This window comes from Solea solea, chromosome 1 (genome assembly GCF_958295425.1).
Source record: "Solea solea chromosome 1, fSolSol10.1, whole genome shotgun sequence".
In the NCBI taxonomy this organism is placed as follows: Eukaryota; Metazoa; Chordata; class Actinopteri; order Pleuronectiformes; family Soleidae; genus Solea; species Solea solea.
Genome location: NC_081134.1, coordinates 33789535 through 33803489, shown reverse-complemented (window position 1 = coordinate 33803489; position 13955 = coordinate 33789535). Strand labels below are relative to the sequence as shown.

The 13955-nt window shown below is 41.5% G+C and overlaps 1 protein-coding gene across 3 annotated transcripts; it reads right to left on the bottom strand.

Annotated features, from left to right (window-relative positions):
• Positions 1–2215: 2215 nt before the first annotated feature.
• Positions 2216–8329, bottom strand: si:ch73-206p6.1 (phospholipid scramblase 1). 3 transcript variants are annotated; one of them, XM_058638342.1, is made up of 7 exons: positions 8213–8329; positions 7545–7660; positions 5264–5306; positions 4950–5170; positions 4636–4797; positions 3971–4132; positions 2216–3577 (listed from the first exon to the last, which is right to left on the bottom strand). In XM_058638342.1, exons 2-7 carry the CDS (start codon positions 7611–7613, stop codon positions 3548–3550), a joined length of 687 nt encoding a protein of 228 aa, XP_058494325.1. In that variant the 5' UTR covers positions 7614–7660; positions 8213–8329; the 3' UTR covers positions 2216–3547. The 3 variants fall into 3 exon arrangements, with proteins under 3 accessions (XP_058494325.1, XP_058494244.1, XP_058494158.1); XM_058638261.1 differs by lacking the exon at positions 7545–7660 and having other exon boundaries at positions 8213–8323; XM_058638175.1 differs by lacking the exon at positions 8213–8329 and having other exon boundaries at positions 7545–7826.
• Between the last annotated feature and the right edge of the window lie 5626 nt (positions 8330–13955).

The following is a 13955-nucleotide window of genomic DNA, read 5'->3' as shown; positions in this document are numbered from 1 at the left end:
GTTTTTTGTTTTTATATTCAGTCTTCATACATGTTTTCTTGATCCTATCGAGTGTTTAAAATTATGTGTGCCTGTTTGAACGAAGTATTGCTTTTAATTATCCCAGAATGAGCCTTTTTTTGAAAGATTTAGACCACCATGAGTGGCGCTAGTGGAAAGGTCATGTGATCACCCGACCAGGGACCCAAACGTCTCTTAAAGGAAGGCATTTATCTTTGGATTACTGGAATAGGGATTGTATTTTTTGAAAAATTGTGCTTCCCAACCTCAGTTTCCCCTGAGTTGAGAAATATCTCCTTTCTTTCCTTTTTTACGTGCCCACCAGTGACACTTGGTCCTGTTAGGAAACTGTTAGCAAAGATGGCGGACACTGTTTACATTCTGGGAATGAAGTCCCACCCCCCTACGAGTGGGTCTAAATGTGCGGAATTAGCGTTGCAGTTTCAAGCCTCGGACCAAGGCTCGGACCAAGTGTCACTGGTGGGCACGTAACAAAAAAAGAGTGAAGATATTTCTTGACTCAGGGGAAACTGAGGTTGGGAAGCACAATTTTTCAAAAATACTACCTCTATTCTAGTAATACAAAGCTAAATGTAAATCGGTGAAATATTCCTTTAATTATCACATCAATCCATGGTATAGTTGTTGAGATGTTTCAATTCAAATCAGTGTTGTTTAACTGCAGGCCCAGTGCCAACAATAAATGACCCACAGCAGTGTGCAAAAAGGGCCTGTAGGCTACATTTCACAAACGCTAGTATAGCTCAACAAAACCACTGTAACTCTAGCTCTAACTCTAAAACAATAAAAAAAAAGAAATCCGACCATAATACAGTGGAATTCTTCAGTTTGGATTAAAGCGATCATTGATCCTCAGTAAAGGGAGCAGGGACATCGCCCCCTTGTGACACCGGGCCTGTCTAACTGACAGATTTAGGGCCTAATCATAGTTTCCAAAAGCAATAAATAATACAATAAAAACAATTGATTTGGAAATAGAATACGGCGTAATCTGTGCATGGAACACTGTGATTGGAATCAAAGACGTGAATGTGTGACAGAAACATGTTCACAGCACCATGCAGACACCGAGTATGGATGGAAAGTGTGAATCAGCCTTTATATTTGTTCTTCCAGAGCCTCATAACAAAACGTCATACCATCAGGAAAGAGAAAACAGAATTCCTACCTATGGCCCTACATATATAAGCCTCCACTGTTTATATTGTTTTCCAACCACAGAAGTCAGAGCAGTATAGAAAAACATGCCATTCAATGTATAAAACCGACCGCTAAACCACAAAAAAACTAATAAATGTAGTACTGGCTCATGAGAAGTCTGAGATTACACAATATTGTTAAAAATTGAACCTGTGTGACCTCACAAATATGAAATAAAGATTTTGTATAATAAGAGTACAAGAATGACCTCAAAACTCAACAATATGTCCATGAACTAGAACTAGAAACAGTGTGATTTGAGCACAACCTTCTATTCCAGCCTCTTTATTCAGCATCCGAGCAGCTGTTTGTATTGTTGTCTTATCAAGGGCGAGGTTAAAAAAAAAAAAACTGAATTAATTTTTTCATTTTCGTGTAATCATTTAAATAGATCTACATTTCTACAGTCAATTATTGAGTTAGGGAGATTTTCTTTGCAGAGGAAAAACTTATATACGAGACATGCTCTGAAAGATGTAGTGCTAATTTCAGCTACTAATTAACAAGCAAGCCTCGGTGGTTTTACATGACCATTAACAAGGTCTGACCAGTGTAACTCTGATCGTTCCAACCTGTGTGGACACAGATTAAAAAAAAAAAAGGGTTGTTTTTTTTGAGCCTCGGTGGTTTTTAGAGCCAGATGGATTTGGTGATTTGAGGAAAGAAATACTGCACACATCACACCGTCGTGTTTTATTGAAGTCTTGTCAGTGGCTGCACAATTAAAGCATCGCTCACAGAGTTTTGCATTCCTTCTGCGACTTAACGGTTTCACAAGTCGGTTCACAGTATTAGTGCAAAAAAGTAGAAGAATAAGTACTTTAAACGGTTAAATACACAACAGACTATAGCTTCATTCCCTTTGTATCACATTCTGACTTGAATATTTGGCTTTTTAGACACAATCAAAAGAGCATCGGTGGGGGGGTCATCATGTGCCAGCGTCCCACACAGTAATGCATACACACCATTGTAATGTCAAGAATGTTCTGGAAAATTTACATAAATACTTTATTTTCACATCAGCCATAATAACGGAAAACAAACATTTTTAAATACTCATAGTCATATTGTTTTAGTCTTAAAATCAAGGTTCTAAAAGGTTAATTCACTTGTGGTAACTCTCCAAACACATGTCAGTATATGGGCGGGGAAATTAACAACAAAATGTTAAGACTATACTGGGAACTTTAGTTCCCCCTGCTGGCAGTTTACGTCATAGAAAAATAAAAGCCTTCCATGATTTCATACTTATAATAAAGAATTTAGAGAGATGCTTTAACAGGTTTCCAGAGTCTTACATGGCAAATAACAAAAGCTAATAACACGAGCTAAGATTAACCCAATCATAAAATAAAGGTAATAGGTGGAAATATTCACAATGACAGCATGTACCAGGAAACCTATGCATAATATGTCATATAACTACGTGATTTAACGTACAAAACATCCTCCAAAATATACTTATATTGATCGTACCAGGCCAAAATGTGCAGCCAGCAGTAGACAAACACTATTTTTTACAATAGCATGCGTTTCAACCTGAGTTTGTCCAAAAATATACACTAATATTTGAATAAAAACCTGTGGCACAAGGAAGTAGTGAGCGAGCGAGTGAGTGAGTACAATTGTCAGCAGTACTGGGTTATTAATCTTACGCGTCATGCTAGCTCCCTCTTTTGGACAAGACTGGAACGGCACGTCAAATTAACAATGCATAATCAGTATGGCCTAGGTAATATACTGTAACCTTGATTGTGATGTAATAGTTTTTATGTTTTTGTTGTTACACAAGTGCACTTGAAAGCACACACACACACAACAGTGCAAGCACGCACGCACGCACGCACACTGCTCTACAATTTAAAAAATAAATAATAGCATTGAAAAACTGCAAACGAATGCATCACATGAGACGGTCATTTCTCATAATATAGCTACAAACATAGTGTTCTCTAGGCTATAAATAAATATCTTCCGTTCGTCTGGCCAGACCACACAACGCTGACTCTCTCCGCATACAAACTATAACGTTTAATACCTCTTCTATAAAGTGTGACATCTCCCCTTTCTAACAGTGAAACATTTTCTTTCCCTTTGTCGGTTGCAACGTTCGTCTAAGAAAAGACTCTTTGCACTCACGGCCCCCGGCCGATCTGAGCAGCTAAAGACTACAACACACCTCCCGTTTCAATGCTCATGCACAATTTCTAACATTTATACTGTCTGTTTGAAGGTTGTTTGGTGTTTCCAAGCTGATCGTCGTGGCTTTGTGGCCTTGGTCCTCCAGGAATAATTGTTCGCTCTCACAGAAGTCGTTTGGCTCCTAGTTAGAAGACTCAAAGAACATGAAATCCTGTACAGAAGGGAGAGAGAGAAAAAAAAAAAGGACATTTAATTGCTCTGATTCCTTGTTTTAATAATGTTAGGAATGGCTCAGATGATGCTGCTTTAGCTGATGCTGACAATTTATCATTTTGAGCATATGTGACTTAACTGTGAAAGGTAAGCTCGGTCCAGCTGCTTTGCATTTGTGGAGATTACGGCGGTTTCGCTATTGATCACGTTTCCCACAAAGGGAGCTAAGTGGTACATTAAGTAGAGGAATACAATCCCCATGACAGCCACAGTTAATTTGCTATGTGAGGGGGGGAAAAATAGGCCCTGTAAAACTTTACAGGCAATGATGTTTTCTTTCTTTATTAAGGCGTTAATGAAGTCGCGTTAAAACGCTCGCCATTGGACTTACGATGAGAAAACACGCGCCGATCATCACGGCCTTCATCCTCACGTCCAGATCCATGGGGAACTGGATGCCAAAGTTGTCCGTATCCGTGAACACCTCCCGCAGAAGTCCCGTCCACTGCTTACTGATTTTACCGATCTTGCTGACTTCGTCCATGGTCAGAATCTGAGGATATGTTACAGACAAGACAAACAAGACGTCGTGTGTTGGAGTAGGACGACGATCAAGCTGTAAAAATGATTTGGTTTTATTGGAAAGGGATCATAGTTCTGAGTCATAATCCCATCCAACTGCCACAGTAACCACACAGTAATGACTTCAAGGAGGCTAAATAATCAGGATGGTAATATCACGCTTCGGTTACCATTCCTCAGAGTCTGGTAAAAGGTCTGTGTCACTGACCCAAATCCCTTTCACAGCTCAGTCCAATAAAAGCAGCTGGAGCACGGAACAATGGCCACACTGTACCACACAGGATCATGACACGCTTGGAGGACGGCTTCACTCTCATTGGAAACATATTTCCTGCCCCAGAGTTCGAGGAGGATGCCATACGAGTGAAACACCCAGAGGGGCGAGATTGTGACCGTGTCGTGTTATGTTTTCCCAAATTGAATGGTTTGTGTCGGTTTGTGTGTGTGTGTGTGTGTGTGTGTGTGTGAACCCACCTCAAAGTCAACATCGGGAAGGAAGCTCCATCCGCAAAAGGGCCCGTGGATTTTCAGCACGGGCTCGCAGTTCTCGTTGGTGACGATGAACTTCGGGGAGAACGGATGCCACTGTTGCATAACGTACCCCACTGTGTTCCCGGGGGGAGACTGCACCTCCAGCTGAGTGAGGGGGATTGTCGGAGAACAGAGCGTGATTTTGTCATGAGCGGGAAAAAAGACATGAAGCTAAAATCAACACAGTGAACCACGGCCACCTTTGAACCCATACACACAAATGTGTGTTTTTTTAAAAAAAAAAAGGCTTCGTTCACCTCTTGCAAACAGCAGGGGAAGCAGCAGGACATGCACTTGAGTGGTCTGGTGATGGTGATGATCTCCTGTCCAAAGTTGTCCAGGATGTGGATGGTGAAGGAGCGCACGGGACCGCAGCACTGTCGACTCAGACAGTCGTTCTCCTCGACGGCGTAGAACACGTTCTGACCCATGGAGTTACGGACCTCGTACTTGTTGTTGCTTTCGAAACCGACAAGGGCTGCGCAGGGAAGAAAACGCACATATTAACTTCTTACGACACACAGAATGAACTGAGCAGATATTATGTTATGTGAAGTTTGACGTCATTTACCTTCAACAAGCTCCACTTTCTGTTTGATGAGGAGCTGATCCACCTGTGATACAATGTGACACCACAGAAACATGACAGTAAAAATCTGTAAATTAGACTTTTCTTCACATTGATATTTCTTCTACTAGCTGTGTTAACTATGCACTTAGTGGTGGGTCAAAATATCGATTGGGTGATACTGTATATCGCCGTCCTTCCTCATGCAATATGATAATCGATATGCCCGGGTGAATATCGATATATAACAAATGAAGGCGCTTAATTTGCTACTTTATGTCTCCTGACGGTGGCGTTGCGGGATAATTGCGGCAAAAGCTACGTTAAAGGAATACTTCACCGATTTGCATTTATCTTTGTATTACTAGAATAGGGGAAGTATTTTTTGAAAAATTGTGCTTCCCACATACATACATACATGGAACAATTTGATCTTTGAAGTGGGCCGGACATATTCAAATAACAGCATAGTAACCTATGAACAACAAGCACTCCAAATGTTTCCCTTTGTTTTACATTAAATGAGGTAACTTGAAATTTTTTGTGGGGGCCGGATTAGACCCACCCAGTTCTGGCCCGCGAGCCGTAGGTTTGACACCCCCGAGTTAGACAGATATAATGTGATGTATCGCCTTCATCACAGAGTCGCTGTATGGTGATATTATTGGTATCGTGGTCCATGTATCGCGATACAGATTACTGCTCTGCACGTAGTCCTACACTGACTGGACTCTATTATGTAAACAGGAAACCCATCTTTTCCAATAACCCAGTGAGCCATGGCCGTGTGACACATGACCCTAATTCTAAAGCAGCTATATTTGAATTTGGCCATGTTGTTATTTAGGCCGACACCTGCGCTTCCACTAAGGTGACACATCAAATATTCATATAGTGTAAACGGATCCAGGGGCATGATAACACTCCTCTGTCCTCACACGTGCGGTGTAAGATACATTAGTCTGATGAAAAAGCTAAACCTTTAGCTCACAGTGACTCAATCAATGTGCTCTTTAAAGTCAGAATCAATGTTACCCACAAGCCACTGCATTAATGAGTGATCGAGGGAAGGTGACATTTATTCATTGCCTCTGTCCTTTCACTACCAAAATAACAGATGATTTACTGAACAAGCAAAGGTCTGGGGACGGTGCAGCACTTATGGTTAAACATGAGTCAGACTGTAAATGTAAATGGGAGTTTTTTTCCCTCAGCCAATAAATTGTATAAATATATTTCTATTACAGATTATATAATTACTGTTTGTTGTGCTCTACACGGCAATTTGTACTCATGATCATTTTATTAGATTGACCTGGAAATCTTTCACGGACCACGTTTTATTTGATGTATTTTAATGCTTCACAAATGTATTTATTACCTGTCATAAAAACGTCCAAACGCAATTATTTTAGAAATCTTTCAAGAACTTGTCTGAAACTGCAAATTTTATTGTTATTTAATTGGCAAATAACAAACTCAATTCACCTTATTATACTGAAAATTTGAGCCGGCTCACTGGTAAGTCAGAAATTAAACAAGCATCACATTCAAATACTTTAGTTTTCTGTTCAGGAATGCAAGTATATAACTATAATTTGACATCTTAATCAAGGAATAACAATGTGCTTTTTTTTTTTTTTGTAAAACAGTACATTTGAAAATTCATGAAAAGCAATAGTAATCATTAAAAGCATTAAAAAATATAATTTGGTTGAAGGCCTTCTACATGCTGGTGTATTAACATGAAGCAGAAACATTAAAAAAACATTTTTTTTAACGCTGTTAATTTAGGGCGGCTGTGACATGAACCTTACATGTGTTCCATTAAGCAAGTGGGAACACCAACATGTTGATATTATGCTATATATTATAGCCATTTGGTAAGACCCGGGTTCGCAACCCGGTTGGAACAAGGGCCTTTGTGCATGGAGTCTGCATGTTCTCCTCGTGTGTGTGTGGATTTTCTCCAGGTTCTCCGGTTTCCACCCACAGTCCAAAAACATGCAATATGGGGATTAGGTAAACTGGACACTCTAAATTGACCGTAGCTGTGAGTGTGAATGGTTGTTTGTCTCTATGTGTCCCTGTGATGGACTGGCCTTTCACCCCATGTCAGCTGAGATTGACACATAACCCTCATGTGGAGGACAAAGTGGTAGAAGGTGGATGGATGATTGCCCTATAGGCAGGTTGATGTTATAAGTCAAAAAAAAAATACTCAATGTAACAAAAACAAGAAGAAAACAACAACAGCAGCAACAAAAGTTAACATATGACTTACCTGAGTGAGGTATTCTAGTCCTGGTGGACAGCCTGGAATCCCGGCACTGGGCGCAGCATACATGTTCATTTTTATCAGACTGTGTGAGTGACAAAAAACGGGGAAATGGCGCCACCCTGTGTTCGTCAAGGAGACAGTCATAAACAAATGACCAGATGGACATATTGTGGGGTTTTTATTTCTGTGTATCTGCCCCTTTCCGTACGTGTGTGTGTGTGTAGTGTTGTTTGTTTAAACGGACAGTGGCGCCGTATCTACTACTCCATGTTTTCCGCTTTATTGTTCGGAATAATGATTTGTTTTAGAGTGGAGGCAGGAGGAGGGGCTGCTGCAGACCAACATGGTGGGCGACACAGATATTTCTGTCTCTGTCTGGATTGAATGTGTTTATGACGAGAGGAAAATGAGAGAATCCTCTCTTACCCTGAGTCTGTGAGTGTGTGTGTGTGTGCACACGCGCGTCTCTATAGTTATGTAGGTCACCTCACTCACTGCAGATCTGTTACTCGATCTGTTTCTTTTTTCCATTTTTAAAAAACCTCGCGCGAGCTGGGGCCCGTGTCCCACCTCCCAAACAGCGACTTATTACGACACCCGCAAACGCTCACTCGTGACGCCACGCTGTAACGATGAGCGGTAACAATAATAGAGTTTCGAGGAATACTCACCGATATTTCACCTGCTACTCCAAAAATAATAGCAGGCCACTCCGAGGACTCCGAGCCTGTGGAATAAAGCTGCGCTGTCATTGGCGGATGTCGTCGCACGTGTCATCTTCCTGCGCCAATGATGGACACGAGTGAAGAGGCCAAATGTATAAAGACATCATAGAACAGGACACACTAGAGACTGTGATGTCTTTATACACAGCAAAATGAAATAGAAAATGGAAATATATAGCAATAATTGAATCTGTTTGAGTTTAGAATTTGAAGAACTACTTCCAGGAGGAGCAGATCATTATTATTTTTATTTAAATAGACTGAAGAAGTATATAACCCTTTAACACCTAAGCCTCAAAATGTCAAATCTTTTGCTTAGTTTAACCATAAAAGGGCCAGAAAATGTCCTGTAACTCAGTGCTTTTTGCCCATTTTTCCAGAATAACTTCCAATATCTGGCAGCTATTTACAATTTATTGCATGTTAAAGTAGTGTAATAACAATTTAAAATGAAGGAAAAACAAAACAACAACACTGTAGTTGTAGTTGAAATTTGAACAGTATAGCACATATTTAATATAACATATGTTTGAGACTTTTTTGTCTCAATGTCCAAAAACAGGCAAACTATGTACAGGTGTTTTCCAACTCTCTTCTCTCTGGTGACTAACACTCTGATTCTCCGGTTTCCTGCAACAGTGTGCGAATGAAATTACCGTGGTTACCGTAATAACCACATGTTGTCTTTGACGTGCAACTTCTCAGCTTTCAAAAACCGTTGGATAATTTGGATTTTCGCGTGATTACAATAATGCAAAGTGCACTTGATCTGCGATACTCTGTGTTTAAGGGATAATATTATCTTTGAGGAGGACAAAGTTTTGTCGAATAAGTCGTTCTACTCCAGCCTTCAACATTTTTTTTTGGGGCGGGTTATTTGTTTGTTATTATTATATCTAATATTTTATTTTAATATTCTGGAAACATAAGACATTTTTTTCCAGAGTCCAGACCCTGAGACAACCATTTCCCCCCCTTTTGCTTTAACTTTCTCAGTAGAAGACATAATGTTCACGTTTTCTATTTTTCATCCTCTAGATGTCACCGTGGTTCCAGATAAACATAGAGCACGTGAAAAGGTGCTATAACCAAATGCACAAGAAAAAAAAAAACTGACTTATTTTCATTCTGTATCATTTAACAACCACTTTATTATTACTTTAACCACACTGGTAATATGCTACCCTCCCTTTGAAGCTACTTTAAATAAGAATGCACTTCAAATCTGCCACAAATTTCATGTCTCAAACATCAAGGTTTTAGAGTTTGCACGTGTGTGCGATGTGTCAGACAGTGGTCATGTGTTTTTTTTTAAAGCCTGATCATGTAAGGAGATAAAAAAAAAAAAAAACTTTGCCCAAAACCAGGTGTTTACCTCACGGCTGTCTATGAAACTGTCAGCTGCAGTGTAATTAGCAAGTATGGCATGTGTTTACACACCGTCTTCAATGTGGGTCATACGCTTGCTTCACAGGCCACAGTTATATACTGTTAAACCTGTAACAATGTCGTCTTTGTGCGTGTGCAGGTATATTGTAGTGTTTCCTGTTATGGTACAAATCCAAAAAAGGAAGTAGTAGATACAAAGTTTAAAGACAGGATGAACGTTTTGCCACTAAAGAAACATTGTTCCTTTGCTAGAGTCGTATTTATACTATCACATATCGAGTGGTGTTTGTGTTCTGTCTCCCGTATTCTAGCAAATTGCACGTTGTGGAGATATGCCATAGTTGTGTTGTCCTAACAATGCAGTGGTGGTGGACTAATCGTTCACAGCTGCGACCACAGAGCTTTGCTCCACGTCACTCGGCCGCCGTTCGCAAGCAAAGCAAAGTAAAGAAAAGTGAAGGGAATAAGGAAACAAAAAGAAGTGAAATCCAGTCTACGAAGTGATTTGACCGCTGTCACTCTTCATCCTGTTAGTCAGCCAACACAATCACATGACAAATGTGTACGAGGAAGGAAAACGCCACCACAGCGAACAACTCGAGGCTCAGTGTCTCATGGAGGAGATGAGCTTGTGCTGTTTTTTTTAAGCCAAGAATGAAAGTGATGCCGGAGGAGTCAGAATCTTTACTCTCAGCTGATGATGTGCACTTGAACTTTATGGGCAGGTTATTATACTTTATACCCACTGGAGAGCAGTGTTGAGCTAATGATGCTCGGCCCTCGTGGCCATTATTAAGACTAATGCAGAATTTGCCTTTTCATTTTAAAGCACAATAGTCACAGGTAGACTCACAATGCTGTGCACACACACACACTTTCCACTTTTGTTACAAATGATGTGACGTTGTCGGGCCGAGTCTCCTTATTTTGTGAATACAAATTACCTGATTTCCTCAAGCGCTACTGATTTCTCCAACGCAAACGCTAATGAGAACAAACGACGACTCGCGCGCAGATCTGCTGACACGTCAGGCACAGGACGACTAAAACGCGTTTTAATTGATTCATGTTACAGCTATTTCTTATAGTGACCTGAAATAGCAACGAGAGAGAACCCTGCGTACACTCCTAGTTGTTCTCTCCTTTTGAAAGAAATGTTTTAAATAAAGCCTCAGGATTTTATATATATATATATATATATATATATATATATACATATATATATACATATATATATATGTTGTTTTTTTTACAAGTATTGAGTTAAAGTTGACACACACTGCTGGTAGCATCGAGGGCCCTGTTTTGTTTTATTGAGTGGCCAACAAAAGCGGTGCGACTCATGTTCTTCATCAGCGAGATCAAAACAGGGTAATGAAATTACTTGGAAATGGTGGCGATCTCAGCTCCCATCTGAATAAACAGTGCAGACAGTGAGGGGGTCTTTGAAAGCCAGTCAGATTGTCTTCCTGACTCCAAGAGCCCAGTTACTCCCACCAGGGGTTTTCAGTGTGTGTGTGTGTGCACGTGTGCACCAATTGTACAATCCCCCGCTCTCTGCATTCCTACCTGTTTTACAATTTCTCTGTGTTTGTGTTTTATTTATTTATTTATGTATTTATTTTTCTTTTTATTATTATTTCGCGGGTGAAGGTGGTGCTCTTTACCCGCACGGGTAATCTTTTGTGCACTCCTAACGAGGTTGTCATACTCGCCGCATAATGAGGAGCCCTAAAGATGAATGTGAAAACGCCTCCATTACACCGCTTTTCATCCTCTTGTTCATTAGGTTAGCATAAGGTTACAATACATTACTCCAGGCCGCGGCGTTTCCGCGCACACGGGCGCATGTGTCACTGATGGCCCGGGTGTTGTTAGTTTGCCATGATAATTGTCTTTCACGTGCACACAAACACACACACACGTACACTTAATATCACCTGCCTGAACTTAACCCTTCGCTGAACCTCGAGCTAACATTTATTCTTAGCCTATCTGACTTTTTTACCCCTTTTAATGCTTGAAGAAAAGGTCTGAGGAATACACGTCATGAGGGTTTTTGTCTGTAATTTACACCCACACATACAAAAAAGGGGGCCGAATTTATCGTGTGTTTTTTTATGATGTGTGGATGTCCAAATTTGCCACATTTGCCCGCTTTTGTTATTCCATCCCTGTCTCTTCACCTCTGCCCGTCCCCCCCTCCCTCCCTCCCTCCCTTTATTTCTCCCATTTCTGCACCCCTGTCAAGTGCTTTGTTTGCTGTGACTTTCCATGTGGTTATCTGAGCGGAGACAGTATGCCTCACCCTGGCACAGGACCTCAGTTTCCACGGCAACTTTATAATTGTTTTGGATGCGTTCCAAACGCCACTGGATACCGAGGCGTTATTGATGTCAAAAGAAACATGTATGAAATGAGGAGATGTGGAGGCGTCCATATGGTTCCATACACAGCCTCATGCGAAGCCATTTAACCGTCTTTCAATGGGAGTTTTGTGATACCGCTGAATAGATCCCACATGGGTCACATGATATTTCATAATTTTGATCTTTCTGTATCACAAAGGCATAATGGCGCACAATACGAGCCACTGAGCTGTGCAATATTTCCCTTTATTAATGCCATTAAGCCATTGTCACAGTGTGCACTGATGGGTTGAGTATGGTGACCTTGCTGAATACAATATGTCCATCATAATGCTTTAAAAAGAAGAAGGAAATCTGAATAGCTTTAAATGACAAATTAAAGTTGCCTGCACCAAAAAGCTTCCCGAGTAACCGTAACGCTCTTCACTGCCAGTCTCGCTCACTTCAAGTAGTCTTTGTTTTGACAGGAGAGGCAGCGTGAGTTATCTCGGCGCTTGTCACCATAACCATATTGTGACACCCCAATGCCCCCCCCCCTCCACCGCGCCCCGCCTCACTCCCCACCAACTCTCTCATGAACACACACATGCGCAGCCATGCAGCACCTCTGCACCGCGAGCTGTGGCCACATTAACCGCGACGCTGCAACACTCATTAAAATAACACATAGTGTCAACAGCAGTGTGGCCCCCGAGTGGATAAACCCAAACTGCCTCTCGACTCACAAATCCACAGACAAGTCGGAGAGACTCCGAATTCCCCTCTGAGCGGCACGCTCGCTATTGTTACTTATTAAACTTATTAAACCCTTTCTGCGCCGCTGATATCGCCGCGTACGTGATGCAAACAAACTGAAATAAGGCCCTGACTGATCTTTTTCCTCTGATCTCAAGTCTCCCCACCCTCTGCTTAATTTATGACCTGTGAGGAGGAACCCAGGGAGTGAGAAGTGAGTGAGACTGGTGTGAAAGCCCTGAATAGAGCAGGGGCAACAGGCCCTCCAAATAACACAAAAGAGGCACCACAGCTGTTTAGAGGCAAAACAAGCCTTCAGGAGGCACTGTCTCCTGCACGGAGCTCCACGACTGGCACTCACGCTGACTCTGTGAGCCGAGTTGTGAGAGTGAACACTGTAACACAATCATCACTTTGAATGTGTGCGTGGAAAACCCTCCAAGATGAAGTCCATGTGAATTTTTCAAGTTTAAAAAAAAAAAACATAAATCTGGGTTTTCATTTGAATGACATCCATCTTCTCCCCCCCACCCCACCCCAAAAAAGAAGTTATATTTATCGTGCGCCCTTGAGCGATCACTGAGAACAGGATGTTTCCTACTGTGACATTTGTCTTTCAAATAAATGTACGATCTTCATTTGCTGCTAGCAACCAAACTATAGAGGAGGGGAAAAATAGGGATGGATGTAAATGAGATGGGGAAAAAAAAAAAGCCTGTATTGTTATTATTCTTCCACAGAGAGAGCCAAGAGAAAAGGAAAGGGGAAAAACAGCACAACAGCCGATCACCTTTACAGAGGGGTGGATCGTTGGAAGGCCCTGCTGAGCCGCGGGAAAAGTGTCACCAGCCTCCATGAACTCGCTGTCAAGTGCCGGTTACCGACTGCCACTGGAGCCCGAAATGATCTCGGAAAGTTCAGCGTACTGTTTTCTTCTCCCAGACTGAGGGAAAAACGCTGTCACCATTGCTTGGCCCATAATAATTTATATACCCCCCCACACACCCCACCCCCCATACAAAACTCTGTTGGCTCCCCGTTCCTACGTCTGCTTCTTGGTTTTCCGCTCACGGCCATTAGCTGTAGCCACATGCAGGACACGTGTGAACTCGAGTTTTTGTATCGTCATCATCTTCGTGACTCTCTTGGAGGAGGTTAAGCATCGTTAGGTGCATTTTCCTGACTACGTTCTTCCA

What these genes read in the sequence shown, in the direction of transcription:
- si:ch73-206p6.1 (XM_058638175.1), bottom strand. Translation starts at nt 7,685, where the DNA reads ATGACTGTCTCCTTGACGAACACAGGGTGGCGCCATTTCCCCGTTTTT. An exon ending in GAAAGTGGAGCTTGTTGAAG is followed by an intron (nt 5,171 to 5,263) that starts GTAAATGACGTC and finishes TTCCCTGCGCAG; the next exon opens with CCCTTGTCGGTTTCGAAAGC. An exon ending in TCCCCTGCTGTTTGCAAGAG is followed by an intron (nt 4,798 to 4,949) that starts GTGAACGAAGCC and finishes CCCCTCACTCAG; the next exon opens with CTGGAGGTGCAGTCTCCCCC.